The sequence below is a fragment of the Crinia signifera genome, chromosome 9, assembly GCF_055691185.1.
Source record: "Crinia signifera chromosome 9, ASM5569118v1, whole genome shotgun sequence".
Classification (NCBI taxonomy): domain Eukaryota; kingdom Metazoa; phylum Chordata; class Amphibia; order Anura; family Myobatrachidae; genus Crinia; species Crinia signifera.
This window is the reverse complement of record NC_139225.1, coordinates 26,509,170-26,536,059: the sequence shown is the minus strand read 5'-3', so window position 1 is coordinate 26,536,059 and position 26,890 is coordinate 26,509,170. Positions and strand designations below refer to the sequence as shown.

General features: G+C 48.4%; 1 protein-coding gene across 1 annotated transcript in view; it reads left to right on the top strand.

Moving 5' to 3' along the window:
• LOC146035271 (uncharacterized) overlaps positions 1-26,890 on the top strand; it is a 218,041-nt gene that overhangs the window by 179,430 nt on the left and 11,721 nt on the right. Inside the window, exons 30-46 of the mRNA XM_083158626.1 lie at positions 262-315; positions 1,273-1,317; positions 2,007-2,060; positions 2,143-2,196; positions 3,672-3,725; positions 4,574-4,627; positions 5,588-5,641; positions 7,075-7,119; positions 10,651-10,695; positions 20,975-21,082; positions 21,264-21,317; positions 22,084-22,137; positions 23,375-23,428; positions 24,983-25,090; positions 25,175-25,228; positions 25,312-25,419; positions 25,876-25,929. Coding sequence (XP_083014752.1) covers positions 262-315; positions 1,273-1,317; positions 2,007-2,060; positions 2,143-2,196; positions 3,672-3,725; positions 4,574-4,627; positions 5,588-5,641; positions 7,075-7,119; positions 10,651-10,695; positions 20,975-21,082; positions 21,264-21,317; positions 22,084-22,137; positions 23,375-23,428; positions 24,983-25,090; positions 25,175-25,228; positions 25,312-25,419; positions 25,876-25,929 — 1,053 coding nt within the window. The remainder of the gene's footprint in view (positions 1-261; positions 316-1,272; positions 1,318-2,006; positions 2,061-2,142; positions 2,197-3,671; positions 3,726-4,573; positions 4,628-5,587; positions 5,642-7,074; positions 7,120-10,650; positions 10,696-20,974; positions 21,083-21,263; positions 21,318-22,083; positions 22,138-23,374; positions 23,429-24,982; positions 25,091-25,174; positions 25,229-25,311; positions 25,420-25,875; positions 25,930-26,890) is intronic.

Genomic DNA, 26,890 nt, shown 5'->3' with positions numbered 1-26,890 from the left:
TGTAACATTAAGAGTTAAATGTGTAGGATGGAGTTGGGTCTATTTGAGTGGCAGAGACAACTGTATTGCAAGGGAGCACTGATTTAATAAATATTGTGCTCATTATGTGTTTCAGTGCTGGTTTTAGATTACTTTAGGTCTGTTTTGCAGTCTAGTAGGTGGTAGTAGTGGTTTGTACCCCTTGTATACACAGTGTGTCCGACCCCTTATAACGATCATCGTGTGCTTCATATAAACCGTAAACTCTTTGTCCCCATACAGGGTCATCGCGGTGTTCCAGGTTCGGAGGGCGCAGAAGGACTGCCTGGTACACAGGTTCCCACTATGCACTATATATACCCATTATTTGGCATGGCGCTTGGACCTTTCCCTGACTCACCACAAGTCCCAGCACCTTTCTAGCCTCTTCCTTTACTGTTTTACTTCCTGTCTTCTTATTGTTGTGGTGTTGGGTATACAGTGTTACTGGTAATGTGTGTAGAAACCAGTACAGAGTGTGTACTTGCGGCCTCATTAATGAGTCACAGTATGCAGTGCTATTGGCTGTGGTGTATGAGGTTGGGAGTTCAAGTTCTGAGGATGGAATGTAGAGACATGGGGGGAGGGGAGGTTTAAACACATGGAGATTTACATGAAAGTTAATTTTGACAAGTGTCACAAATCAGACTATTTGTTATCATTCACAGATTGAGTGTATTCCTATGGTACATGTGGTCTTGTGTTATAATACCTTGTTTGGAGTGTGATCAATAGCTAACTTACTTCAAACCATTTGTGTCCCTGAGTGACAGTTTGAGACTAAACAAGGTTCTATGACCAAAATGTCCCACTTCTACTACAAACCAAATATGTTGGTTAACAATATACTTACCTCCTCTGCTGCAATTTCCGGAAGAATCCTTACTTTCAGAGAGGGGGGAAGATGTACTACACCATGGAAAGAGTGAAAGTACTAGCCAATCAGCACCCTGGTTCCATCCTTGTCTGATAAATCCATATTCACCCTATAAAACTGCAAATTAACTCAGTATTATGTATATTTTGCTGCAGCAGTAAAATTGCTGCAATCGTATTAATGCATTAGTCGGGACATTACGTCATTTTAACTCGCTTCATCTGTGTCTGTTCCCTCGCCTGGGCCGTGATCTCAGCTGCATTATACTGCGCTGTACACTGTCTGATTACCACAGGATGACTGGCTCTTCTCATCTTTTGTATGTACAGTATAGCAAGCAGCCTCTAATGATTTCTAATATCCTCCTCTTACCTCAGGGGCCTGCTGGTGCACCAGGGGTACCTGGGAGCAGGGGAACACATGTAAGTATTCATATTGGGAACAGACAACATTTCCTAATAACTAGGACCTGAGTCTACATAACTGCAACAATTCTATTTGATGAGAGACCACTATCCGCGTTCTTTGTTGTAATCGACCAATCTGTCAACTCAGCAAAAATTGTTGTTACCTAGGAGACTGCAATACAATGGTTCTGCTTCGCAGCTTCATCCCTACTGCGGTGGCGATGCTAGACACACGGGAAAATTCACTAAGACAGAGGTTCTATTTCATATAAGATGTTATTCTGGAGAACCAATCAGATACTATCTATCATCTTCAAGAAGGTGCGAAATAGATAAAAATTAAATTCTGATTGGAACTCCCATCTTATTAGATTTCCCCCACAAACTCTGACCTTTTAAGAAATTTAACAGTTTCACCCATCAATAAACACAAATGAAGTTACTTAAGGTAAATGATTTAGTTCAGTAATACAGTGGAAGCATTCAGACATTAATAGCCGATAGTGGGTGTGCCATCTATGACCATTTATAATGGCTGATCTCGCTAGTGATTACCAGATCCCTTTAGCTACTCATGGTCTTAACACAACAAAACCCTGCATGACCCGGTCGGAACATAGTTGCTGACGAACCTTCTCAAAAAAGAGCCACCTATGGTCACCCTAAGTTAGATTAAAAAGTCTTTGTTCCCCTACCACCTGCAGGGACTGCCAGGACCTCGTGGGGAAAAGGGCAGAGATGGACCCCCAGGACCAGCCGTGAGTAGACCTCTTTTCTCCCAGGCTTTTACACAAGATGTTATGACGGCGAACACGTCATGGTGATATTACTTTCTTCTAGGGTCCTCCTGGTAGACCAGGGATGGGTGCAGAGCCTGGACCTCTGGGAGAAAGGGTAAGTACAATTAGATCAAGGATACATTATTATATGGACAATGCACCCAAATAAAATAGAGAGAGAGAGAGAGAGAGAGAGAGATGTACCACCACACTCGCCATTCCTAAGAATGGGGTGCAAACAGCACCCACACGTCCCAAGTTGGGGTGCAGTGGCCTGTGACCACACACTCTAGTAAATACAAATACAGGGGGCCCAGCACTCACCATAATAAACTAACTCACCTTAACATACAAATAATTATTTGTAAGGTGAGTTAGTTTATTATGGTGAGTGCTGGGCCCCCTGTATTTGTATTAAAAGAATCACGTTTGACAGAAATCCGTCCACACATTTTTGCTTGCCCAATACCCACCAGTAACCCATTATCCACCACTATGACTAGAGAGTCTCAACAATTCGGTGGAGTTTCACCCGCTCAACAAACTAACCAGCGGCCCTACACCTGGGTATGGACCCTGAATTGTACTAGATAGCCCCACAGCCCATGTCACCAACTGCCATTCCAAACGGACTCAATGGCAGTTGGGGTTTCTCCCTTATTTGAATTTTGAACTGTGCTGCAGCCGCACCTCTGGAACCACCATTAGGTCGACATGGGTCTAGGTCGACAGGTCATTAGGTCGATGCAAGCATTAGGTCTACATGGGCAAGGTCAATAGTCAAAAGGTCAACATTGGGTTTTTCACTGACATGTGTCGACAGGCGGTATTTCATGCCCTACCATCCACTAGGACGTGGTAGGCAAATAAAATAGTGTACCGTGCAGCTAACCATGTGAGGGGACGCGGTGCTACGTTTCAGTGTCCATGTCTACATTCAGGTAAAAAAAACAGTGAAAACCCCCATGTCGACCTTTTGACTGTCGACCTTGCCCATGTCGACCTAATGCTTCTGTCGACCTAATGCATCTGTCGACCTAATGACCTGTCAACCTTTCAGCATGTCGATCTAATGGTGTCGACCCAATGCTTGTTGACCATCTTCTTGTAGACCTAATGATCCATACCCTAATAGACCCTGAGTGGGACATTTACTAAGATGGGAGTTGTATTTCACATGGGATGTAGGTAGGTGCAAAATAAAAAAGAAGTAGATTCTGGTTGGTTGCCCTTAGCAACATCCCACGTGAAATACAACTCCCATCTTAGTAAATTTCCCCGAGTGTCAAAGTGCCGGGTCAATGAGTGTAGCTTAACCTGATAGAGATAGGCGTAATCTGCGGTTACATTTATGTGGGTGAGTTATCACCGGATCCAGGCAAAGGAGCGACTGAGGGTCAAAGTTGCACTCTGTCTATGGGTCCATACTACATTACCTTGGCGCATCCAGCTCTAGAACTAGAACCTTATTTTTCTCATATGGATTCTTTATGCCACAATTAACAGATCGGTTCTGTTGACCAGAATATTTTGGCAGCTTTCTGTCCTAGATAAGAGATAGAGTTAAAAGTATGCTGTGTTTTCTTACAGGGCTTTACTGGAAAACAAGGACCGGAAGGACCTCAAGGACTTGTGGGCATGTATGTAAGTGTTTAGAATGTGATCCTTCAATGCATGGTTTTCTGGGGTGGTGTGACTGGTGTCTGGTCATCATTGGGGAGACATATTGGTTAGGTAGGCCAATTAATGAAACAAAAAAAAAAACATTTCAGCTGCTGCAGAACCTTTTGTGGCCACCAGGTGGCAATCCACAGCCAATCCATTCTCCCTTATCCATAAGGAGTTGTAGACTATTTAAAGCCTGAGCTGGTTACACTTGGTATAGGGTGGCACGTCAAGCCGGTAACACTTGCCACCACCCCAGCCTATGCCAGGCTGGCTCCTAATCATAGTGTGGCCAAAATTCCCTAAGGCAATTGGCAACTACATGTCCCAGCAAGTCCTACCTTTGCCTGCTGGGCATGTGGGCATGCTAGAACTGCAAGTGCCAACCTAAAAGTTAAAATTAAAAAGAAGATGGATGGATTTTTTTTACTTAAATATCAGTTTCCCCCTTTCCACCTCTGTATTGTCCTTTCCGCGGGAAAAGTGGTAAGGGTAGGGGCCCAAGCATTAGGCATGTGGCCAGCCACCAAAGAAAGACATGGCCAACATTAACAAAGGACATGCATAGAACAGACGAGGGATCTTTGGTGTGTCAGGACCACCCACTTTCATTAACAGGATGGCTTGCTCCACTAATTTACTGACCCTTAGAGGAAGGGGTGGGGCCTTCAGGAAGCGGCACCAACCAGGAGCTTTCCCTGCGCACCAGTGGTTCCAATCCAACATTGATTATAGACCTCACATTAGGATTGGGAATGAGAAAATGAGAAGTTGGGCTACAGGATTGGAACAAATGAGATATAAATGCTGATATCTTTCCACTCTAGGGCTTTCCCGGTCCTTCCGGCGAGAGAGGGCGGACAGGGCACACTGGCGAGAAGGTATGGCTCCTGACTATCTAAGGTGGCCACTGTGGCCAACAGGAATGCTCATTGCCCCTCACTCCTGGATCATACCCGGCTGCAACACACACATATTAGCTGTCACTATATAATATACCATAATGTAGTAATAGATGCCAGGAAGACAATGGTAGGACGGTCTCATTTATTTGTATCATTACGTTGCACGTTTATATTATTTTTATTGGCGACAATCCCAGGAGTTGGGGGTCTATGTACTAAGCGAGAGAGAGATAAAGTGGACAACGATAAAGTACCAGCCAATCAGTGCCTAGCTGTCACTTTTCAAACCCTGACAGGTAGGAGCTGATTGGCTGGTACTTTTAGCCTGATTCCGGGGTGGGGGTTGGGGTTAAGTGCACACTAGGCAGAAAATATACGCTGCCTAGCCTGCCAACCTGAATAAGGCCCTTTATCTCCATGTACTTTATCTTTCTTCAAGGCTTAGTACAGAGACCCATTATTGATCTGTTTATAAATGAATCACCCATCAAAGAGAACCGGCTGCACAATACATAACTAAAAAAAACATCCTTACATTGTTGTCTCTGGGAGGGAGTTTGGTTTTTGTGACCATGTGGAAAAGGAGTATATATCATATATAAGACCATAAGTCATGGTCAGATACAGAAGAGTTGTCCTGAAGGGGATTGTAGTTCTCCACAGTTTGCACGGTGTCCTGTGTGTGTCAGGCCTATGCTGACACGTTTCTCATGGAGTTCACACAAATATATTGTGTCGTCCTACCTGCAATACGGGGCACACCTACATAAATGTGAAATCCCCACCTCGGCCAGCGAGTGTATATTATCCCATCCATGTATAAATGTATTTCCAGTTCTCTGACTGAGCGGATCTGCTGGAACTTATCATAGCAGAGTGTCCGATGTATAGTGCGCTATGTGCTGAGGTTAATGTGATCTATTTCTACGTTATTAGGGGGAGATGGGGATACCTGGACTACCAGGACCACCAGGAAAAGTTGGCAAAAAGGTATATATATATCATCCTGTCCTCCTTTATATAACTCTGTACAATCAGAGATGGTTATTTAGTTACACCCTGCCCCTGTGGTAGGAAAATATAGTACCCAGAGGAAACCCACTGCAGTACATTGTGGTCTATGCAATGGTCTGAAATACCACCAGTCCTGCAGTGGTCTGATATACCACCAGTCCATGCAGTGACATGATATACCACCAGTCCATGCAGTGGTCTGATGTTCCCCAGTCCATGCAGTGGTCTGATGTTCCCCAGTCCATGCAGTGGTCTGATGTTCCCCAGTCCATTCAGTGGTCTGATGTTCCCCAGTCCATGCCGTGGTCTGATGTTCCCCAGTCCATGCCGTGGTCTGATGTTCCCCCGTCCATGCAGTGGTCTGATGTTCCCCCGTCCATGCAGTGGTCTGATGTTCCCCCGTCCATGCAGTGGTCTGATGTTCCCCCGTCCATGCAGTGGTCTGATGTTCCCCCGTCCATGCAGTGGTCTGATGTTCCCCCGTCCATGCAGTGGTCTGATGTTCCCCAGTCCATGCAGTGGTCTGATGTTCCCCCGTCCATGCAGTGGTCTGATGTTCCCCAGTCCATGCCGTGTTCTGATGTTCCCCCGTCCATGCAGTGGTCTGATGTTCCCCCGTCCATGCAGTGGTCTGATGTTCCCCAGTCCATGCCGTGTTCTGATGTTCCCCAGTCCATGCCGTGTTCTGATGTTCCCCAGTCCATGCCGTGTTCTGATGTTCCCCAGTCCATGCAGTGATCTGATGTTCCCCCGTCCATGCAGTGGTCTGATGTTCCCCAGTCCATGCAGTGGTCTGATGTTCCCCCGTCCATGCAGTGGTCTGATGTTCCCCCGTCCATGCAGTGGTCTGATGTTCCCCAGTCCATGCAGTGGTCTGATGTTCCCCAGTCCATGCAGTGGTCTGATGTTCCCCAGTCCATGCAGTGGTCTGATGTTCCCCAGTCCATGCAGTGGTCTGATGTTCCCCAGTCCATGCAGTGGTCTGATGTTCCCCAGTCCATGCAGTGGTCTGATGTTCCCCAGTCCATGCAGTGGTCTGATGTTCCCCAGTCCATGCAGTGGTCTGATGTTCCACAGTCCATGCAGTGGTCTGATGTTCCCCCGTCCATGCAGTGGTCTGATGTTCCCCAGTCCATGCATATCTCTTAGTCACATTGCAGTAGAAATAACTCTGCAGTCTTCTAGGTAACGGGAACAACCAGTTCATAATAGATTCCACAGAAAAGATGGGCAGTGATTGCAGGATTATCAGCTGATATTGCATTTGTATTTCTGGAGAGGTCCGATATAATCCACACACTTTACCATATATCAAAGCTGTGATTGAAAATTCGGGTTCCTGCGGCTTAAAAATAATTATTGGGATTTAGAAGTAATGTCACTAACGATGACCCCCTATATCTATTCAGGGACCACCAGGACCGCAGGGGGAGAGAGGACCTCCCGGATCACAGGTAATCATAATTATATTGATAAAGGTTCTATTATTGACCAAAGTGGTTCCAATTTGACATTATACTGTACCCCATGCAAACTGTGTCACATGATCTAGCTCCTGTTTGCAATTATATATATATATATATATATATATATATATATATATACACACACACACACATATATATATATATACATCTCTTATATATTTGGCTACATCTGTCACTCAAAGTGTGCCTGAAGCTGTAACGCTGGGTGGAGCCTCTGACTCACATGACAGAGAACCAGCCCAGTGAGCCCACAGTCATAGGAGGGACACAATGCTCTGCTCCTGCACTTTCCTTTTAATGTATGATTGCCATCACCTGTGTTGAAGCACCTTTCCTATCAATTAACCTGTTCAACACAGATGGAGGTAATCATACATTAGGAAGAAAGTCCAACGGCAGAGCATTGTGTCCCTCCTGGCATAGGTCATGTTGGAAGGTATGCACAGTGCCAGACACCCTCTGCCTCCTTATGTTACCCAGCAAAGACACAGCTACTCACCAGACACACCAGGTGAGCGCCCCACATACCTCCCAACATGACCCTCTCCAGGAGGGACAGAATGCTCTGTTTGTGGACTTCCATCTTAATTTAGGATTGTCATCACCTGTTTTAAACAGGGTAATTGATAAAAAAGGTGTTTAAGCACAGGTGATGGTAATCCATAAATTAAGAAGAAAGTCCTGAAACAGAGCAATGTGTCCCTCCTGGAGAGGGTCATGTTGGGTATGCACCTCCCTCCCTCCCCCCCCCCCATTCACGGCATCCCCACGATTAAATGGCACATGCAAAACACTGACATGGCTATGGTCGACAATGAAAAAGGTTGACAAGATTTATTTTTCACTTTTTCAATGTTTTCATATACACCAATGAAGTGCCACACTTATGTGAACATTTACATGTGTTGACCTTTCTGTGTTGATTTTTTTCTTGTGGCGATTCGCGGCACCCCCCGCAACCCCCCTCCCGCGATTTGCAGCACACCCCCCGCAATTCGCGGCACCCCCGGTGACTCCCGCGATTCGCGGCCCCACCCCGTGACACACCCCCCCCTCCTGCGATATGCGGCACCCCGCAACCCCCCCTCCCGCGATTCGCGCCAACCCCATGGGCCCCCCCTCGCGAAGTTCACGGTGCCCCCCCACGACCCCCCCAACCTCGATTCCCCACCCCTGACCCCCCCTCCTGTCATTGCGCCAACCACCCGCTCCGGCGACCCACCCTCCCGCGATTCACTGCAACACCCCGCGCCCCCCACTCCCAAGATTTGCGGCACCCACACACCCCCCCCCCCCCGTGACCCCCCCCTCCTGCAATTCACAGCATCCCCACGATTAAATGGCACATGCAAAACACTGACATGGCTATGGTCGACAATGAAAAAGGTTGACAAGATTTATTTTTCACTTTTTCAATGTTTTCATATTCATTCTCATGTGTCGACATGGACACCAATGAAGTGCCACACTTATGTCAACAATTACATGTGTTGACCTTTCTTGTGGCGATTCGCGGCACCCCACGCAACCCCCCTCCCGCGATTTGCAGCACACCCCCCGCAATTCGCGGCACCCCCGGTGACTCCCGCGATTCGCGGCCCCACCCCGTGACACCCCCCCCTCCTGCGATTCGCGGCACCCCGCGACCCCCCCTCCCGCGATTCGCGCCAACCCCCTGGGCCCCCCTCGCGAGGTTTACGGTGCCCCCCACGACCCCCCCAACCGCGATTCCCCACCCCTGACCCCCTCTCCTGTCATTGCGGCAACCCCCCGCCCCCACGACCCACCCTCCCGCGATTCACTGCAACCCCCCGCGTCCCCCCCTCCAACGATTCGCAGCACCCACACCCCCCCCCCGCAACCCCCCCTCCCGCAATTAACAGCATCCACCCACGACCCCTCCTCCCGTGATTCGCGGACACCCCTCACCTCCTCCCTCCCCCCCCCACCCCCGCGCGCGATTCACGGGAACCCCAGGATTAAATGGCACATGCACGGCTATGGTCGACAATGAAAAAGGTTGACATGAGTTTTTGAAGATTTATTTTTCGTTTTTTCAATGTTTTCATATTCATTCTCATGTGTCGACATGGACACCGATGAAGTGCCACACTTATGTCAACATTTACATGTGTTGAACTTTCTGTGTTGATTTTTTCGTGTAGCAATTTTTTTCCAGTGACAACTATGAACTATGTGCACGTCAACCTACACATCATCAACCAATTCTTTGTATAATATATAACACCTGTTCTGTTTTACTGTAGGTGTTTTAAGTCAGATCTTTTACTGCTACTATTACTGTTTATGTAAATGAATTCTGAATGACAGCAACATCCTACCATCCTTCTACAAAAATATATAACCAACTAGGTGATTCTTCGCGCCCCGTTCCCCCCCCTCGCGCAATTCACGCCTTGCGGACCCCCTCCCTCTCCCGCGATTCGCCGACACCTGCGCCCCCTCCCTCCCTTGATTCACGGCACCCCCCGCGCCCCTCCCGCAATTCACGGCACCCCTAAGCCCCTCTTTAGTCCCCCGTATACTCACACACCCCTATCACTACCCAGCTTCCTGCTCTCCTGAACCGTAACTTCCACCACTGGGGAGTCGCTGACGCTGTTTTGCCCACATGCCCCTATCATGCCTCATAGCCCAGCCTCCTGCTCTCATGCACCCGAACTCCCACCCAGTAGGAGGAGAAACTGACTAAGGGCCACCATCCTGTACTCCTGTACTGCCACGCTGGACCCTCACCCACTGGCAGAAGCTGCACAGTATCTCCCACACTCCTCTTTAGTCCCCCTTATGCCCACACACCCCTATCACTACCCAGCCTCCTGTTCTCCTGTGTCGTGACCTCCGCCAGTGGGGAGCCGCTGACTCAGAAACACCCTACTATACTATTGCACACACACACCTAAACAACATGCACACACAGCCCCCCCCCACACCCACAAATGTCACTGTACCATCCACACTATCAATGTACATCTTACTCTGTAACCGCTTTTTAATTAAACAAAACAATACACACCCCCTTCCACATCATATGCTCTCTATTTAACACATTTCACCTATAACTCAAGTTGCAATACAGGCCATCTTTCATACAATTCTAACCATCTTTCTCATATACAAATGTTCACAAATTAAGGGGGCGCAGCCCCTTACGACGGTGTGAAGAGCGCCCGTAGGGCGCTATGAATCACCTAGTATATATATATATATATACACACATATATATATATATATATATATATATATATATATCAACATTTAAACCTTAATCATATGTGCCAGTTATATGCCTGTATCATCTGCAAATCTCGGGGTGACTGTTCCACACAAATAACGTAGCTCCGCCTCATTGCACCTCATGATACTGCCCCAGTGTTTGTACTTTATGTAGTTGTCTCCCCACTTCTGTATATACAGGATATATATATATAGTACTGGCTTTTGTTCTTCTTACCTGTCACAGTTCTGTATTTTCAGGGCCGCATGGGGGAGACAGGTGACCAGGGTTTGCCAGGACCACTGGTAAGTTCATTACTAACACCTTCAGAGTCTTCTTATCATTGTTACTGCTGGTCCATCCATCTAACATATTGTAACATTGTTACTGCTGGTCCATCCATCTAACATATTGTAACATTGTAAACATTGTAATAGCAGATGTGTGACCCCAAGGATGTTCTGATGTCACATAATACTTATACTTCTATATAATAAATAAAGACACGGAGACTTGAATCTGGCAGAACAGTTGTTAGCTGAATTTTATTTAGAAAGAATTTTTTATGCTAATTTTTGTTTTTAATTTGTTTGTTTATTTATATTTATTTTTATTTTATTTTTGTATTTTTAATGGTGGCCCAGAAAAGAGCGGCTTTTAACTAAGCTCCACCCAAAACCCATGCATAATCGGTCTAACATAGAAAGCGGTATCCACTCAACCTACATCACTGGCTGCCCACTCCTCCGAGTGGGTTCGCCATCCCCAGTCGGGTAATCTAGCGAAGGCCTAAGCCAAATGAGAGGCGAGCGCACCGCAACATGACCCAATACGCAATAACATAACTTGATAAACCTCTTGAATCAATAACTTGCCGCTCTTTCCCGCCTAACAGCTAACGCAATTAAACTACGAACCCAAGCCCTCTAGAGAATAAATTTAGGGGAGGGAGGGCGGGGAAAATTTTCTGGAAGAAGAGGAAGACTCCTCCTACTCCCAGAGTAATGATTAGAGCCAACAACCCAAATTCAAGGCAGCCATAGGCTCTCCATGTCACATGACCTCTAAGGTCACACCCAGCTATCATGTTTAATCTCCTCCATGCCTATGCAGCCATTACGTTTTTCTAAACATTGTAATAGCAGATGTGTGACCCCAAGGATGTTCTGATGTCACATAATACTTATACTTCTATATAATAAATAAAGACACGGAGACTTGAATTTGGCAGAACAGTTGTTAGCTGAATTTTATTTAGAAATAATTTTTTATGCTAATTTTTGTTTTTAATTTGTTTGTTTATTTATATTTATTTTTATTTTATTTTTGTATTTTTAATGGTGGCCCAGAAAAGAGCGGCTTTTAACTAAGCTCCACCCAAAACCCATGCATAATCGGTCTAACATAGAAAGCGGTATCCACTCAACCTACATCACTGGCTGCCCACTCCTCCGAGTGGGTTCGCCATCCCCAGTCGGGTAATCTAGCGAAGGCCTAAGCCAAATGAGAGGCGAGCGCACCGCAACATGACCCAATACGCAATAACATAACTTGATACACCTCTTGAATCAATAACTTGCCGCTCTTTCCCGCCTAACAGCTAACGCAATTAAACTACGAACCCAAGCCCTCTAGAGAATAAATTTAGGGGAGGGAGGGCGGGGAAAATTTTCTGGAAGAAGAGGAAGACTCCTCCTACTCCCAGAGTAATGATTAGAGCCAACAACCCAAATTCAAGGCAGCCATAGGCTCTCCATGTCACATGACCTCTAAGGTCACACCCAGCTATCATGTTTAATCTCCTCCATGCCTATGCAGCCATTACGTTTTTCTAAACATTGTAATAGCAGATGTGTGACCCCAAGGATGTTCTGATGTCACATAATACTTATACTTCTATATAATAAATAAAGACACGGAGACTTGAATTTGGCAGAACAGTTGTTAGCTGAATTTTATTTAGAAAGAATTTTTTATGCTAATTTTTGTTTTTAATTTGTTTGTTTATTTATATTTATTTTTATTTTATTTTTGTATTTTTAATGGTGGCCCAGAAAAGAGCGGCTTTTAACTAAGCTCCACCCAAAACCCATGCATAATCGGTCTAACATAGAAAGCGGTATCCACTCAACCTACATCACTGGCTGCCCACTCCTCCGAGTGGGTTCGCCATCCCCGGTCGGGTAATCTAGCGAAGGCCTAAGCCAAATGAGAGGCGAGCGCACCGCAACATGACCCAATACGCAATAACATAACTTGATAAACCTCTTGAATCAATAACTTGCCGCTCTTTCCCGCCAACGCGGGGCCTCTAGCCAGAGGCACCCGCCCGCCACCTATTACAGGACTGAACCTACAACTGCAAGCAAGTCCTCGATGAACCAATACAGACCCTCCTTAACTAGATGAATCCCGTCCGGCCTAAAGAGCTGATGATGCCTAAACTTTATACGCTCGTGTGGTACCACAGCCCCCCCAGTTCCGATCACCCATTTAGCAACAGCTGAATTCAATTTCTTCCTGGCCTCATCTATGGCCCTACAGTCTCTCGCACCTCTCCAACACAACCGGGGGACCACAAAGGACCAGATCAGGGTGCATCCAGGCCAGGCACCCTTAACGGCAGCCAGGTCATCAATAATCAGGGCCCGCAACTGCAATTGGGACATTTTCCCAAGATCGTTACCACCAAGGTGTATCACCAATACTTCTGGCAAGCCAAACCACTTCACCTTCATCAGCAGGAATGCCCTTAGCTCGCGCCAGGACATTCCTCTCACGCCCATCCACCTCACCAAATGACCAAAATCACACGCAGGGCCCTCGCCTGCAGTTATCAACCTGGCCGCCCAATGCACAAAGGAGTGCCCAACTATCCATACTCTGCATGCATCGTAGCCCACACCTATAAAGAAGGAGATGTTTAACATCAGTTAGCACCTGCCTCTAGAATTCCGGAACATTAATTCACTAATTTTAGAAGGGTCTGCCAAAAGAAAAAAGGAATTTGGTGGTTGCTGCACAATTTGGTGCTTAAATGCTTCAATACCAATTGAAGCCACTCCTGGACACAGAAGGGAAGCCACAAACAAAGGGAGGAATGGGTTTGGATGGGAGTTTGGAAAACAAGGGATTACTCGGCCGGAGGAAAAAACGTCTGAACCTGCTGAGGGACTGTTAATTGAAGCCGAATTAGAGATAGCCGAATTCAGTCCGTCAGTTCAGGTAAAAAAGCGTGAAAACTCCGGACGCTGGCCCAACAACAGAGCGTGGCTAATCCCCGAGTAGGAAACAATCGGGCAGGGGTAACATAGGAGTACAACCACACAGCTGGAAACCATACATGCACAGACCGTTTAGGGCAGGAGGTGAGGCCTAATATACTTTCTGTATGTCGCTGAGCGCCAACGCCCTAGCCTCTTAATATCCTTAACTGACCGGCCAGCGCTGGCAGCAGATGTTGCAGCTCCAATTCTGAAGGAGTGGGTGCCAAATTCCCCTGGCGACAAACCCAGGCTACCCAAGCATTTCCTGAGCATCCAGGTAAATTGATATCTAGTCAAGGGAGATCCATCGTAATGTACCAACCATGACTCAGCCCCTGCTGGTCGTACCAGTGCATAACGCTCGGCCATTGCCACCGGACAAGCTGAATTGGGTATAACAGAGGCTATATGCACCCACGTCCCTCTCGCTGCTTGGTCAGTTTTGGATCGCCTAATCCTGCACCAAAGAGACCCTGCATCTATGCGAATGTCTGTACATAACAGCGCAGCAACCTTAACTTTCGATGCCGCAACCAGCTCTAATATTCTAAACGCCCCATGGAAGGCCATGGAAAAGGCTAAACTGAACAGTAGCGTCTCAAACTCGGAGTCCGCAAACAAACTAATTTTATCCAACAAGGATAACAAAAGAGGGAAGCTAATGGGGCGCCTGCAATCGGGAGCTACAGGAGCAATGCGAGCCCAACCCTTCAAAGCCCTACGCACTAGGAAGCACTTTGTAAAATCATGCTTCCCTTTCAGCTGCGCAAAAAATGATATTCCTGCCAGGTACCGTGCTGCGACAGCTCTAGATTTACCTGCCTTGTACAGACCCCAGACAAAAGATAGGAATAGCTTGCTACCCCGCATACCTGGCTGTGCTGACCCTCCAGAAAAAGCCTCCCATTCCGACCAAGCCTGGCGGTATGTTCTAAGAGTAGCCGGCGCTACCGATAATTCCGCTAGCCCCTCCAGTCCGGGCTGATGACCTGCCAAATATAAACCGGGCACGAGACCCCAACAACGTCAGCATCAGGCGCCAGCTCTCTAAAGCGTTCCCACTGAAATCGCGAAAGCGCGTCAGCTACTCCGTTCTGAGTGCCCGGGACATGCCTAGCTCTAAAGAGGATGTTAAAACGTAGACATTGCAGGAATAGCTGTGCCAACACTCTTAGCACTAAAGGCGACTTGGCCTTTTGGTTGTTAATCGCATGCACTGTGCTGTAGTTGTCGCACCAAAAGAGTACACTGCGATTAGCAAGCCGTGCGCCCCAGATTTCCATTGCCACCATGATGGGGAACAGCTCAAGGAGCAACATGTCCTTCGTGAGGCCCTTAGCAGACCACGAAGGGGGCCATGCCTGCGCGCACCAACTACCGTCCAAAAAGCATCCAAACCCTGTCGCGCCAGCAGCATCAGTAAATAGCTGCAGGGAGCAGTTGTCAATCACGGGAGCCAGCCAGATACGAATGCCGTTGAAGTCCTCTAAAAAGGTTGCCCAGACAGCTAGGTCGCGCCTGATCTCAGCGGATAGTCGCACTAGATGGTGAGCTCTGGCTACTCCAGAGGTTGCTCTCTCTAACTTCCTACAGAACAGCCTACCCATTGGGATGACTCTACAGGCAAAGTTGAGCTGGCCTAGTAGCGACTGAGCCTGGCGCAACGTAATCTTACGGGAATCACAGCATGCGTCAATGACTCCTTTCAGCTTGGTAACTTTTTCCAGAGGTAAACAGCAATGTCCTAAAACTGTGTCTATCTGGATCCCCAGGAACGACAGGCAGGTCATAGGGCCCTCGGTTTTGTCTTCCGCGATTGGCACCCCAAACTGCGAGAAGACAGAACGAACCGTCTCTAACAATACAGCGCAGTTTTTGGAACCAGCAGGGCCAACGCAAAGGAAATCATCCAGGTAGTGAGCGATCCCGCTCATCCCCGATGATTTTTCCACGCACCAATGCAAAAAGCTACTGAACTTCTCGAAAAAGGCACAGGATACGGAGCACCCCATCGGCAAACACTTGTCGATGAAGTACTCCTCACCTATGCGGAAGCCCATGTACCTAAAAGCATCGGGGTGCAAGGGCATGAGACGAAAAGCCGATTCAATATCAACCTTCGCCATCAGTGCCCCCGCCCCGTTGGCCCGGACCATCTCTAGTGCGTCATCAAACGACTGATAGGTCACTGAACAGAATTCCTCCGGGATGGCATCGTTAACCGATGAGCCCGCTGGATAAGAAAGGTGCTGGATAAGTCTGTACTTACCAGGAACTTTCTTTGGCACTACCCCAACAGGGGATAGAATTAGATTGGGCAGGGGAGAAGAAGGGAAGGGCCCGGCCATGCGACCTAAACGCAGCTCGGTGTCAACCTTGTCCCTTAAAACTGAGGACAAGGCGCGAGCAGACTGAAAATTTTTAAACTTTCCCCCAACCACTTCGCTCTGTATAGGGAGGTGAAAACCCTCAGCAAAACCTTGTAACAGAAAAACAGCGGAATCTTTGTCCGGGTATTGGCGGAGCCATGGTGACATGGCTTCCACCCTTACCGGAGTAAAGGCTCTATCTAGGGTTGCCTGACGTGGAAGGCCTTGGTGCTGCCGAGGCAACCGCCCCTCGAGAGGGGCGGCCTCCTCGAAAGCAGTTAAATGCCGGATGATTCCCTGAACAGTTGATGCAGACGTGCTTGTAACGGCACCGCTGCCCCTGATTGCAGAAAGAGTTGTTAAAGCCATAGCATTTTCCTTTGGCAGCACCCGGTGTAAAGGACCTCCCGCCTGTGGGGAAACGCTTCGGCCCGGCTGTGTCACTCCCTGTGGTACGCTGAGTCACCGTTGTGGCAGGAGTTGCAGCGACAATAGCTCGCGTGCTCTCCACCGCCTCCACGGGAGTCCTGGTGAGGGCCATCCAGACTTCAACGTCCTTACACCCAAAATCTATGACATGTAAGCAGTCCTGCTTGCGGCGGAACTGCTCATCGTATGTCCTCCACGCTACCCCACCATATGTGCGTCTCATCTCATGAACCATGTGAATGTATCGAATGATGTTCATATGTTCCCTTGGCCTATCCTCCAGATAACATGCGGAGAAAACACAGAATCCCGCCAGCCAATTATCATACGAGCGGAAAGCCTCCGCTCCTATGCCTCCCTTTGCCTTAGCAGCTTTGTAGGCTTTTTTGGACTCGTCAGTTAGACTGAACAAGTCCACAAATTCCCCTTTCTGAATTTTTGACCTACAGCTTTCCCTAAGACCCCTAAGCACAGCAGTGTAGTCGCAGTGCACGACCCCTGGCAGATTGCGGCGCTTGCGCTCCCTCTTAGTAATTGATGCTGCCCGCTTACGCTTGCGACTGAGGGCCTGACGACCCGCCTCCTTTTTAGCATATTTGGCAGCCTGCTTGCGCGCCTTCTTAGCACTGCCTACCTCAGACCCACCAGCAGATGAGGAGGAGGAGGAAGAGGAAAAACGACTAGACCCAGACCCCACTGTGGATGAATACGCCACTGAATCAGCCCCCTCATCAGTATTCTCCTCACCTGTAGACTCAGGCTGTGCCGCCCAGGTGTCGTCGTCTGTGTCATCCTCCAAATCTGCCTCTCCTTCGTCCACAGGGTCAGCCTCTCCCTCATCAGGATCTGAGGAAACAACAGACAAAGGCCGGGAGGGCCTTTCTGCCCTGCCCCGGCCCGACCTGCGACCACTAGAAGCAACGTTAGCATCCTGCCTGCGAGAAGATCTAGGCCTGGGACCGTGCCCAGAGGGGCTGATGTTTCTAAAAGCCCTTACAAATTCCGCACAACCAGGAATGGCTTGCCCCCTAGCAGAAGATCCGCGATTGGCAGACCGTGATGCACCGGCCTCCCCAGGACCCTCCTCTATCAAGGGAGCCAGAGCCCCCGCCATTGATGATAATGCTGCAGATAATAAGGCCGGATCAAATGCAGCAGGAGAACGCCTGCGTGCATTGCTGGACCCCCTTATGGGATCCCTTTCCCTGCTAGCACTCCTGGGCAACCTACTACTCCTAGTGCTACTGTTACCCCTTGATCTAGGGGGAGCCTGTGTCTCATCCTCTTCTTCATGACTCTGCCTATCCCATGACGGCCTATAGCCGTACATGGGGGTCTCAGGATCAGGGGAAGGGGAAATGCCCCTCTGAGACTCCCCTGACCCGCCCTCTGGCCCTGTGTCAGCGCTTTCTAAAAACCCCCTGCGGCCTCCTGAGCGACTAGGCCCGGGCGCCATGTTGCCGGCTCGCGCTGAGCTGCGTAATGGCCGCCGGTCTGGGCTAGCCATCACACTGGCTTCAGCAGCGCTATTCGTGGCCCTGCCGCCTCCCGTGCTCCCCGCCCCGCGAGCAGCGCGGCGGGCGCAGTCCACAGACCTGCGCCCACCGCGTGATGCGGCTCTGCCGCGTCTGGCCGGCTGCACACGCCGCGGACCGCCGTCATCAGCCGGCGCCCGCTGCGCTGCAGGCCCCGTCACACGGCCTCTCCCCGAGCGCCCGGCAGCAGTGCTTAGGCGTCCCCTACCTCGCTCGGACGCCTGGAACGCCTGGGGGAAGCTGCTCTCAACCAAGGCAAGGCCGCGGCGGGCGCTTGCTGAACCATCACGCCCGCCGCGCGACGCCCTCCGCCCGCTAGCTGCCGCCAGCTCCAAGTCAGGGAGCGCAGGGACCGCAGCATCCGCCACGCTGCCCCTACGCCCTCCCCCGGAGCCACCAGCGGCACACAGAGCAGGATTGCCTTCATGAGGTGAGGACGCAGCCCCCCTCCCTGAACCCAAGGCCTCCGCAAAGCGGGCGGGCGGCCTCACAGCACGCCTTGAGCGACTGGGGGCAGAGCGGGACATGTTCCTAACGAAATGGGGTGCACAGAACTAGGGGTGAAATGTAATGTAAATGGGCCTAACCTGCAGAGCAGAAAAAACGTGTACTCACTCAGAAAATTTTCTGGAAGAAGAGGAAGACTCCTCCTACTCCCAGAGTAATGATTAGAGCCAACAACCCAAATTCAAGGCAGCCATAGGCTCTCCATGTCACATGACCTCTAAGGTCACACCCAGCTATCATGTTTAATCTCCTCCATGCCTATGCAGCCATTACGTTTTTCTTACTGCTGGTAAATCCATCAACATATTGTTACATTGTTTCTGCTGTGAAATCCACCTAACATAGGGCCTTATTCTAGTTCACTCTTTCTGACAAAATCCTTCTTAGATGGACAAAACCATGTGCACTGCAGGTGGGGCAGATGTAAAATGTGCAGAGAGAATTCGATTTGGGTGAGTTATTTTGTTTCTGTGCAGGGTAAATACTGGCTGCTTTATTTTTACACTGCAATATAGATCTCACTTTGAAGTAAAACCCCACCCAAATCTAATTATATCTGCACAAGTAACATCTGCCCCACCTGCAGTGCACATGGATTTTGTCCATCTAAGAAGGATTTTGTCAGAAAGAGTGAACTAGAATAAGGCCCATATTGTAACATTATTGCTGCTGGGGAATCCATCTACCATATTGTAACATTGGGCCTTATTCGTGTCTGTGCGGCCGGAGCCGATTATGCGGCCAGGACCGTGCGTCCTAAACCCCGCTATCCGTACGGATCGCTCACTCCGTCCGAATGTGGTAAGTTGCTGACCACACGGAGCACGAGTGGATTTCTCATGAATACACCTCCTCCATCTCTGGGAACCTCCCCCATCATTCGATGGTCGCAGACCATTGAATGCAGGACCGAGCAGTCAGGCAGCTCCCGCAACCTCAGACCACACGGGCATTTCTCCGTGCAAAAGCAGGGATCTGGGCGGGCAGCTGACATCCGGCAATGTCATATGTCCGCCCCCTACACGTGCGTCACGGCCACATTACCATACGTACGCCCAGCGTTTTCATGGGAACGCCCATGAAACGCGGGGCGTATGCATATGTTAATGAGGCCAAACAGCCCTTCACGCCCCTCTCCACCCCCTGTTTGTAGTGTAAACAATTCATGCGGAATTTGGACGTATGTCCCTTTCGCACATGCGCAGATATGCCTCTGCACATGCACAAACACAAAAACATCAGCGGAACAAACGCACGCGGACATATCCGCACCAACCAGAATAAGGGCCATTGTTACTGCTGGGAAAGCCATCTACCATATTGTAACATTGTTGCTGTCAGTATATCCATGTAGAGTCACGACTGTAGAAGTTTGTGTTCCTGGAGTAGGCTCTGGGGCTGGTTGAGTTGAGAAGCGAAATTAAGGGGTTGGGATCATTGGGTCATTCATTAGGTCAACAGGCCTTAGGTCGACACACTCAAAAGGTCGACAGGGTAACTACGTCGATACAAGCATTAGGTCGACATGGGGAAGGTCGTCAGTCCAAAGGTCAACATGGGTTTTTCAGGTTTTTCTCTGTCCTGAATGGCGACACAGTCAACAGGGACACTGTATCTGTGCACCGTGTCCCCTCGCATGGCACTCGCCATGCTTCGGGCATGGTGCCTCGCTACGCTCAGCACATTATTTGGTACTTGTGTAGTATCACGACGCCCATTGCATCGCATACCATTTGGCATGCGATGGTAAACGTGAACCCGAAGCGTGGCGAGCGGCGGCGGTACGCGTCCTCTGACCTTTTCATACCCCCACTATCCACGTCGGCGTGAAGTTGATTTTATATAGTGTGGCGAGCGCAGCGAGCCACCGAGCTCGAAGCGCGGCAAGCCCCGTGAGGGGACGCGGAATACATGTGAAGTAATGCGCGTCCCCTTGCTGCGCTCGCCATGCTTCGGGCTCAGTATAATATATCACTATATAAAATCAACTCCACGCTGACCTGGATAGTGGGGGTATGAAAAGGTCGGAGGACGCGTACCGACGCCCCTCGCGGGCTTGCGAGGGTTGATGTTGATTGTGGGGTGGCGTTAACAATGGGGGGCATTTCACATAGTCATTACCCATCAGGGTGGGTATACAATCAAAAATCGGACCTGGGGGGGCATTTAACATAGGAATCAGGCATCTGGGTTAAAAATCGGGTCCAATCGCTTCGCATCGCATGCGATGCAACCGATTTTTGGGTGTACAATGCCCTAAGATGAAAAAATCGGGCGCCCAGATAATACACAAGTACCGTTGACTCTCCTTTGGTCGACCTAGTGACCATATATTATAGACACCATACCTGTATGCTACTAGCCGCCACTATCAGGCATCTAATAGCATACAGGAGACCTGACCTCATACCTCGTTGCTACTAACTGAATCAATCTGGGATCATCTATAACAAGCAGAATCCTTTGTATCTTATTCAGGGTCCACCTGGCAATTCAGGGCCTGATGGGGAACCAGGAAAGATGGGGGGCACGGGGGACCATGGGCCCCCTGGAGAAGAAGGCGGTATTGGCCCTTCAGGATATCCGGTAAGTGTTTTCGACTCTAAATTACTTTACCAAAACCGTTCTGGTAGTGACATTTCATGGTAACATTTTGCAGACAGCCTCCATCTTTGTTTTGGGCAGTGACACTTGTCTCTTAAGCTGCCCTGTTTCCATCACTGTGTGAGGTTTGTTACAGCAAGGCTACACTTTGTTCTTGTTTCAGGGTCGAGAGGGACCAGCTGGGGTAGAAGGGCCACCTGGTGAGAAAGGAGAAAAGGTATACTGAAACGACGCAAGCTACCCCTGTCATGGAAAGTTAGTCTTAATAGTCAAACAAATTAGAATGTATGTTTATCTCATGTGCCTTCTCAAATAGACTTCCCCAAGCAAGGTCAGCATGAGTGAAGGTCGAGATAGGACAAGGTCGACATGGGTTTAGGTCAACATAGCGTTAGGTTGACATGGGTTAGGTCGACCGGTCGGTATTTCATGCCCTACCATCCAGCGGTACCTGGCCATAGTTATTGCGGTCATGGGGCTTGTTAAATATGGAGAAGCCGTAACACTAGTTTTAGGGCTTATGATTAAAATGCCATTTAGCCAGCACACAGTACCTGTGATTGGAATACAGCCCTCTATTTTGGGAATACTTGAACTTATTTCCAAAATAGCAGATTTCTGCATTCTATTAATAAATCATCAGGAATTCAGGTGCAGATATAGGCGTGTGTGTTCCAGCAGTGATAAGGGTAATAAGCATTTTTATATTTCATTTGCCCCTCCCCTGACAAGCTGTAAGCACCTCCCCCGAGGAACTGTAAGCACATCCTCATGTCCCTTTTTGCACAGGGAAACCCACTGTGACCAGTTTGCAATTGTTCACACAGACACACATATACGCCATCTGTGTAACAACATGATTTGAGCAGTAATTCTCCTGCCGCTTTATCTAAGATGTAATGACACAATGTATCAATGATCAATTATATTGTACATAAATTCCATATATGGGAAAAACTAATGTCACTTTCTTTCTGTTTCAGGGTGCTATTGGGGTTGTCGGCGACCAGGGAGTCAGTGGGCTGGATGGGGAGCAGGTGAATCCTTGTTTATGCCAAATCTATATATACAGTGATGCATGTTCCTTTACACAGACTTTGGGCCAGATTCTCTAAGCTTCAAAAGTGATAAAATGGATAGAATGAACAACCAGCCAATCAGCTCCTGCCTGACATTTTTCAAACATAGTCTGTTATAAGGCAGGTAGGAGCTGATTGTTTATCAATCTTGATTTTATCACTTTTGAAGCTTAGTGCATCTGGCCCTTTGTGTTCACATATTAGCTGTAGATGTCTTGGGGTAGGGGTACGGGATACGGTCGTATTGTCGACAGTCATTAGGTCGACACTGTTAGGTTGACAGGTGGCAAGGTCAGCATGAGTGAAGGTCGAGATAGGACAAGGTCGACATGGGTTTAGGTCAACATAGCGTTAGGTTGACATGGGTTAGGTCGACCGGTCGGTATTTCATGCCCTACCATCCACTAGGGCATGGTGGGAGAATAAAATAGTGTGCCCGAAGCATAGCGAGCAATGCGAGGGGCTGCGATTGACTTCCAACTGTGTCCATGTCCACTGTGTCGACATTCGGGTAAAAAAAAAACATGTCGACCTTCCGACCTAACCCATGTCGACCTAATGATTGACACCTGCCGATCTTGACACCTGTCGACCCAACGGTGTCGACCTAATGACTGTCGACCTAAGTGCTGTCGACAATATGATCCACACCCACCTACAGTAGACTGTATAAGGGAGAAGAATGGGGATCACAGGAGAGGCGGAGGGTAGACAGGTAGATACCCCAACCACAGACAGATGTAATGGGAGATTGATATGTTTTGTTACGCAGTGTAATACCTCTAGGTAATATATAGTTTCCCATGGTCTCTCCCTCTCTGTCTCTAACTTCTCTTTCATCTCTATATCAATATGTATCTCTTCCATTCTCTATCTCTCTCCAACCTTCCATTCCGCCCCCCCTCCTTCCTCCCTCCCTCCCCCCCTCCTTCCTTTCTCCCTCCTTCCTTTCTCCCCCTACTTCTCCCCCCCTTTCCCCCTCCTTCCTTTACCCCCCTTTCCCCCTCCTTCCTTTTTCCTCCCTCCTTCCTCCACCCTCCTTCCTTCCCCCCTTCTTCTACCCCCTCCTTCCTCCCCCCTCCTTCCTCCACCCCTTCCCCATGCTTCTCCCCCCCCCCCCTTCCTTCCTCTATCTTTTTTTCCTTCCTCTCTATTTTTGTACTCTCTTTGCCCACTAACTCTGTCTATGCCCTAGGGTGAGCCGGGTACTACAGGGACTGAAGGGCCAGTCGGGAGCAAAGGAGAGCAGGTCAGTATGATGGCCATGCCAGCAGTGTATTATTACAAATAGAATCATTACTTCCACAATTTAACGGTCGAAGTCTGTGCCATAATATAATGTTCCCCGACTTCATTTCTCACAGACTATTTGTACCTCTGTGTGGTGTGTAAATGCAGAGACAGGTGCACGGTTCAGGAATATTACAGGGCCTAATTCAGCATGTGAGAATTTGCAGTGGACTGCGAGGAGAAAACCGCCGCCCAGACCGAATGATAAGACGCCTCTTCCTATACTGCGAGAGGATTGCGAATGGATCGCTAATCGCTATCCAATCACAGATCCATATGCAAATCCCGAACCACTGAACAGTGTTTGCCTCCTGTAGGTCTGAGGCTGAGCTGGGCTGGAAGTGGTCATCGCTGACATCACAGACCCTCCTCATAAATGCCTGAGCACGCCTGCGCTCTCCAACGACACCCAGAAAATGACAGATTACCACCCCCCAAATGCCGGCTTCCTGACAGTCAATCCGCAGCCCCTTCTTGCTTATGATCCATCCGCATTTACAGTCACTAATTCATCTCTATTGCGCAATGCGTATGTTACACATCGTACAATAATCGCTCAATTTGCAAATTCTATAATTAGCGGTCAAGACTGAATGAGGGCCACAATCCCGTGTTTCATAAACACCATTATACTTGTTGTTTTGGTTTATTGTTTTCACAAATGCAGCCGTGTCAAACGCAGTGTTTTTAGAGGGCGGTTTCCAAATGTAAACCAAAATCTCCCACTCCCCAGGGGGAACAGCCCTGGAAAAAACTGGATACAATATGGAATACAGTATTAATATTTAACAGTACAGATGGTCTATAGTACAGGCTGTTTCAAACATTTAAATAAGATAAGTGGTCATGAAAAGGTTAAACATATAATAAATACACAAACATAATAGAACCAGTGCTGCACTTTCTAAGCTCACATTCTCCCACCTCATGTTAAGGCTCCTGTCTCTTCCTCCTGGCAGCTGCTCTCTGGTCTGTTGCACACACAGCAAACTTGGTCGGAGAAGCTGCTCCCACAGGGCATGTGCAGCAGCTCTGCTCTGTCCCGTACACTGCATGATGTGGTGACAGCTCTATTGATCATATTATATACCAGTGCTACTGTTTTTCTAATTTAAGGCCGTTGCCAAGAGGAGGGGGGTTTCTGTGCAACCAGAACCCCCCACCCCCTGCGTTTGTCTGTGCATAACTACAGTATAAAGTTGTAAGAACTCAGCATCTCCACCTGATGTCTCATAAGGTTATGTTTGTAATGTTTATCCCTTTGATTACCATAAATAGAAACATGAATTGATATGAGATAACAAGATATAAGAGGAATAGATAACGTTTAAGGGGATATGTGCTAAGCCTTGGAGAGGGCTAAAGTGCACAGATATAAAGCACCAGCCAATTGGTGGATTGTTAGTTTATCTCTCTCAACAAGGCTTAGTACATCTGCCCCAGAGAGAGATAATTAGTGCCTCAACCTTAAACCTGAATGCACGTGTCCCGTTCCTGTCCATTCTTCTTTCAGGGAGATATTGGTGTTCCGGGAACATCTGGTCCTGTGGGACCTATCGGCGACCCAGGGGAAAGAGGCCTTCAGGGACAGCCAGGTCCTCCAGGGGAACCCGGCAAAGAGGTAAGTGATATTATAGGCCTGTAATCCTAGAGCGACTGCTGCCCTTTCCTCTCCATCTACCATCTCACTAATCTGTGTCTCTAGGGCGATGTGGGGGAAGTCGGAGATATGGGAGATCCTGGTCCTCCGGGAGAGAAGGTTAGACCCAACTTCACTGTTTTCTGCAATGACCTACCCCAGAATCTGCATTTTTGGGCTGTAACTTTTATGTCTGACACCAGGGAGAACTGGGGCCGTGCGGTAGCATCGGAAATCCCGGGCCAAGTGGCGATATCGGAGTGCATGGAGTTCGTGGTCTAAAGGGAGAGAAGGGGCAAGGAGGACTGCAGGTGAGCAGCGAGAGGGGGGCGTCATTATATAACCTGCACAAAGCAGGAAATCTCAGCTATGCCATGAACAGACGCTGACCAAACTTTACCGGCATGGGCAGAGACAACCTTCTGGTGGCCACGTGGCACGCCTACTGTATAGCCACTGATTTCTTTTAAAAACTGTAACATTTTCAGGCAATGACCGGTGGCAATTACCGTAATACTGTAATATATTTGCCTAGTTTATTAGATCAAATTTTTCTAAATATACATTTATACAGGAGCTGCTAGGTCTTACTCATGTGGCCTTCATGTAGAACATGATCATTAAAGTTAGCAGCGTATCATCCAGGGTTGCTCTCTGCATCATGCCTAATAAAAGAAGAACACTATAGAATCTATTATCTCACATTTAGATAGCGGCGGGGACTTTTGCATTTGTATGAAGGTGACCAATGTTTTTCCTTTTCCCAGGGACAACCTGGTCTGATTGGAGCTGCAGGAACTCATGGACTTCTCGGAGAAACGGTGTGTGACCAAACAGGTGTAGGTGTGTGTGTGTGTGTGCCTGCACCCAAACAGAGCTCCGTTGAGTGGCCACCGGTGCACCCCAGAAGTATCATTAGGCAGCATTAGGCTTTTATTATATAGGACAGCATTTTCAACCACTGTGCTGTGGGACACTAGTGTGTGGCCAGAGCTAGCGATGTCCACACCAGTTTACAGCCACCACCACCAGTTCTCTGTTATTCACGGGTCTCTTCCTGGCCCTGTCTCTGTATACTGGGCACAGACGACCACTGCAATGGGTTTGTTTTTTCCTGTGGGGGTCTGATTGTGTGCCTTGGCAATTTTAAAATCTTGTTTAGTGTGCCACAAGTTGAAAAACATTGGAAACCTCTGATATAGGGTATATATGATTATGGTGAAGGGCCTTATTAATGTTACTAAGCAATGGCCAATCAATTATCACATAACAGTTAAGAGTGATTATTGGCTAACTGGGGCATCTGCTGCTCATGTGTCATGCCGCCGCTGCAATGAGACTTTAATGGGAAAGTGATTGACAGGAAGGGGTTTGTTTACTGAGATGGGAGTTCTATTGAAGATGGGATGTTGCTATGGGCAACCAATCAGATTCTTTCTATTATCTTCTGAAAGGTGCTAAATAAATAAGAATTAGATTCTGATTGGTTGCTATGGGCAACACCCCATCTTCAATAGAACTCCCATCTTAGTAATTAAATCCCAGTTTGGAGGTGTTAACGCAGGGTGGCCGAAAATAAAACTCTGGTGTGCGATGGTCGTCACATGGCTCCTACATCACTGTGGCTGTGTCCAGCCATAGGCCTACCTTTAACTTCAGAGTTCCTCATATTTGTGTATAGGCTGCTAATGTGTACACAATTGTGATTGAGTTTGCGATGGCTCCGTGGGCATCTGTTCTCATTCTTGGGCGTTAAGCAGCTTCATTGCCTAGAGCAGAGGT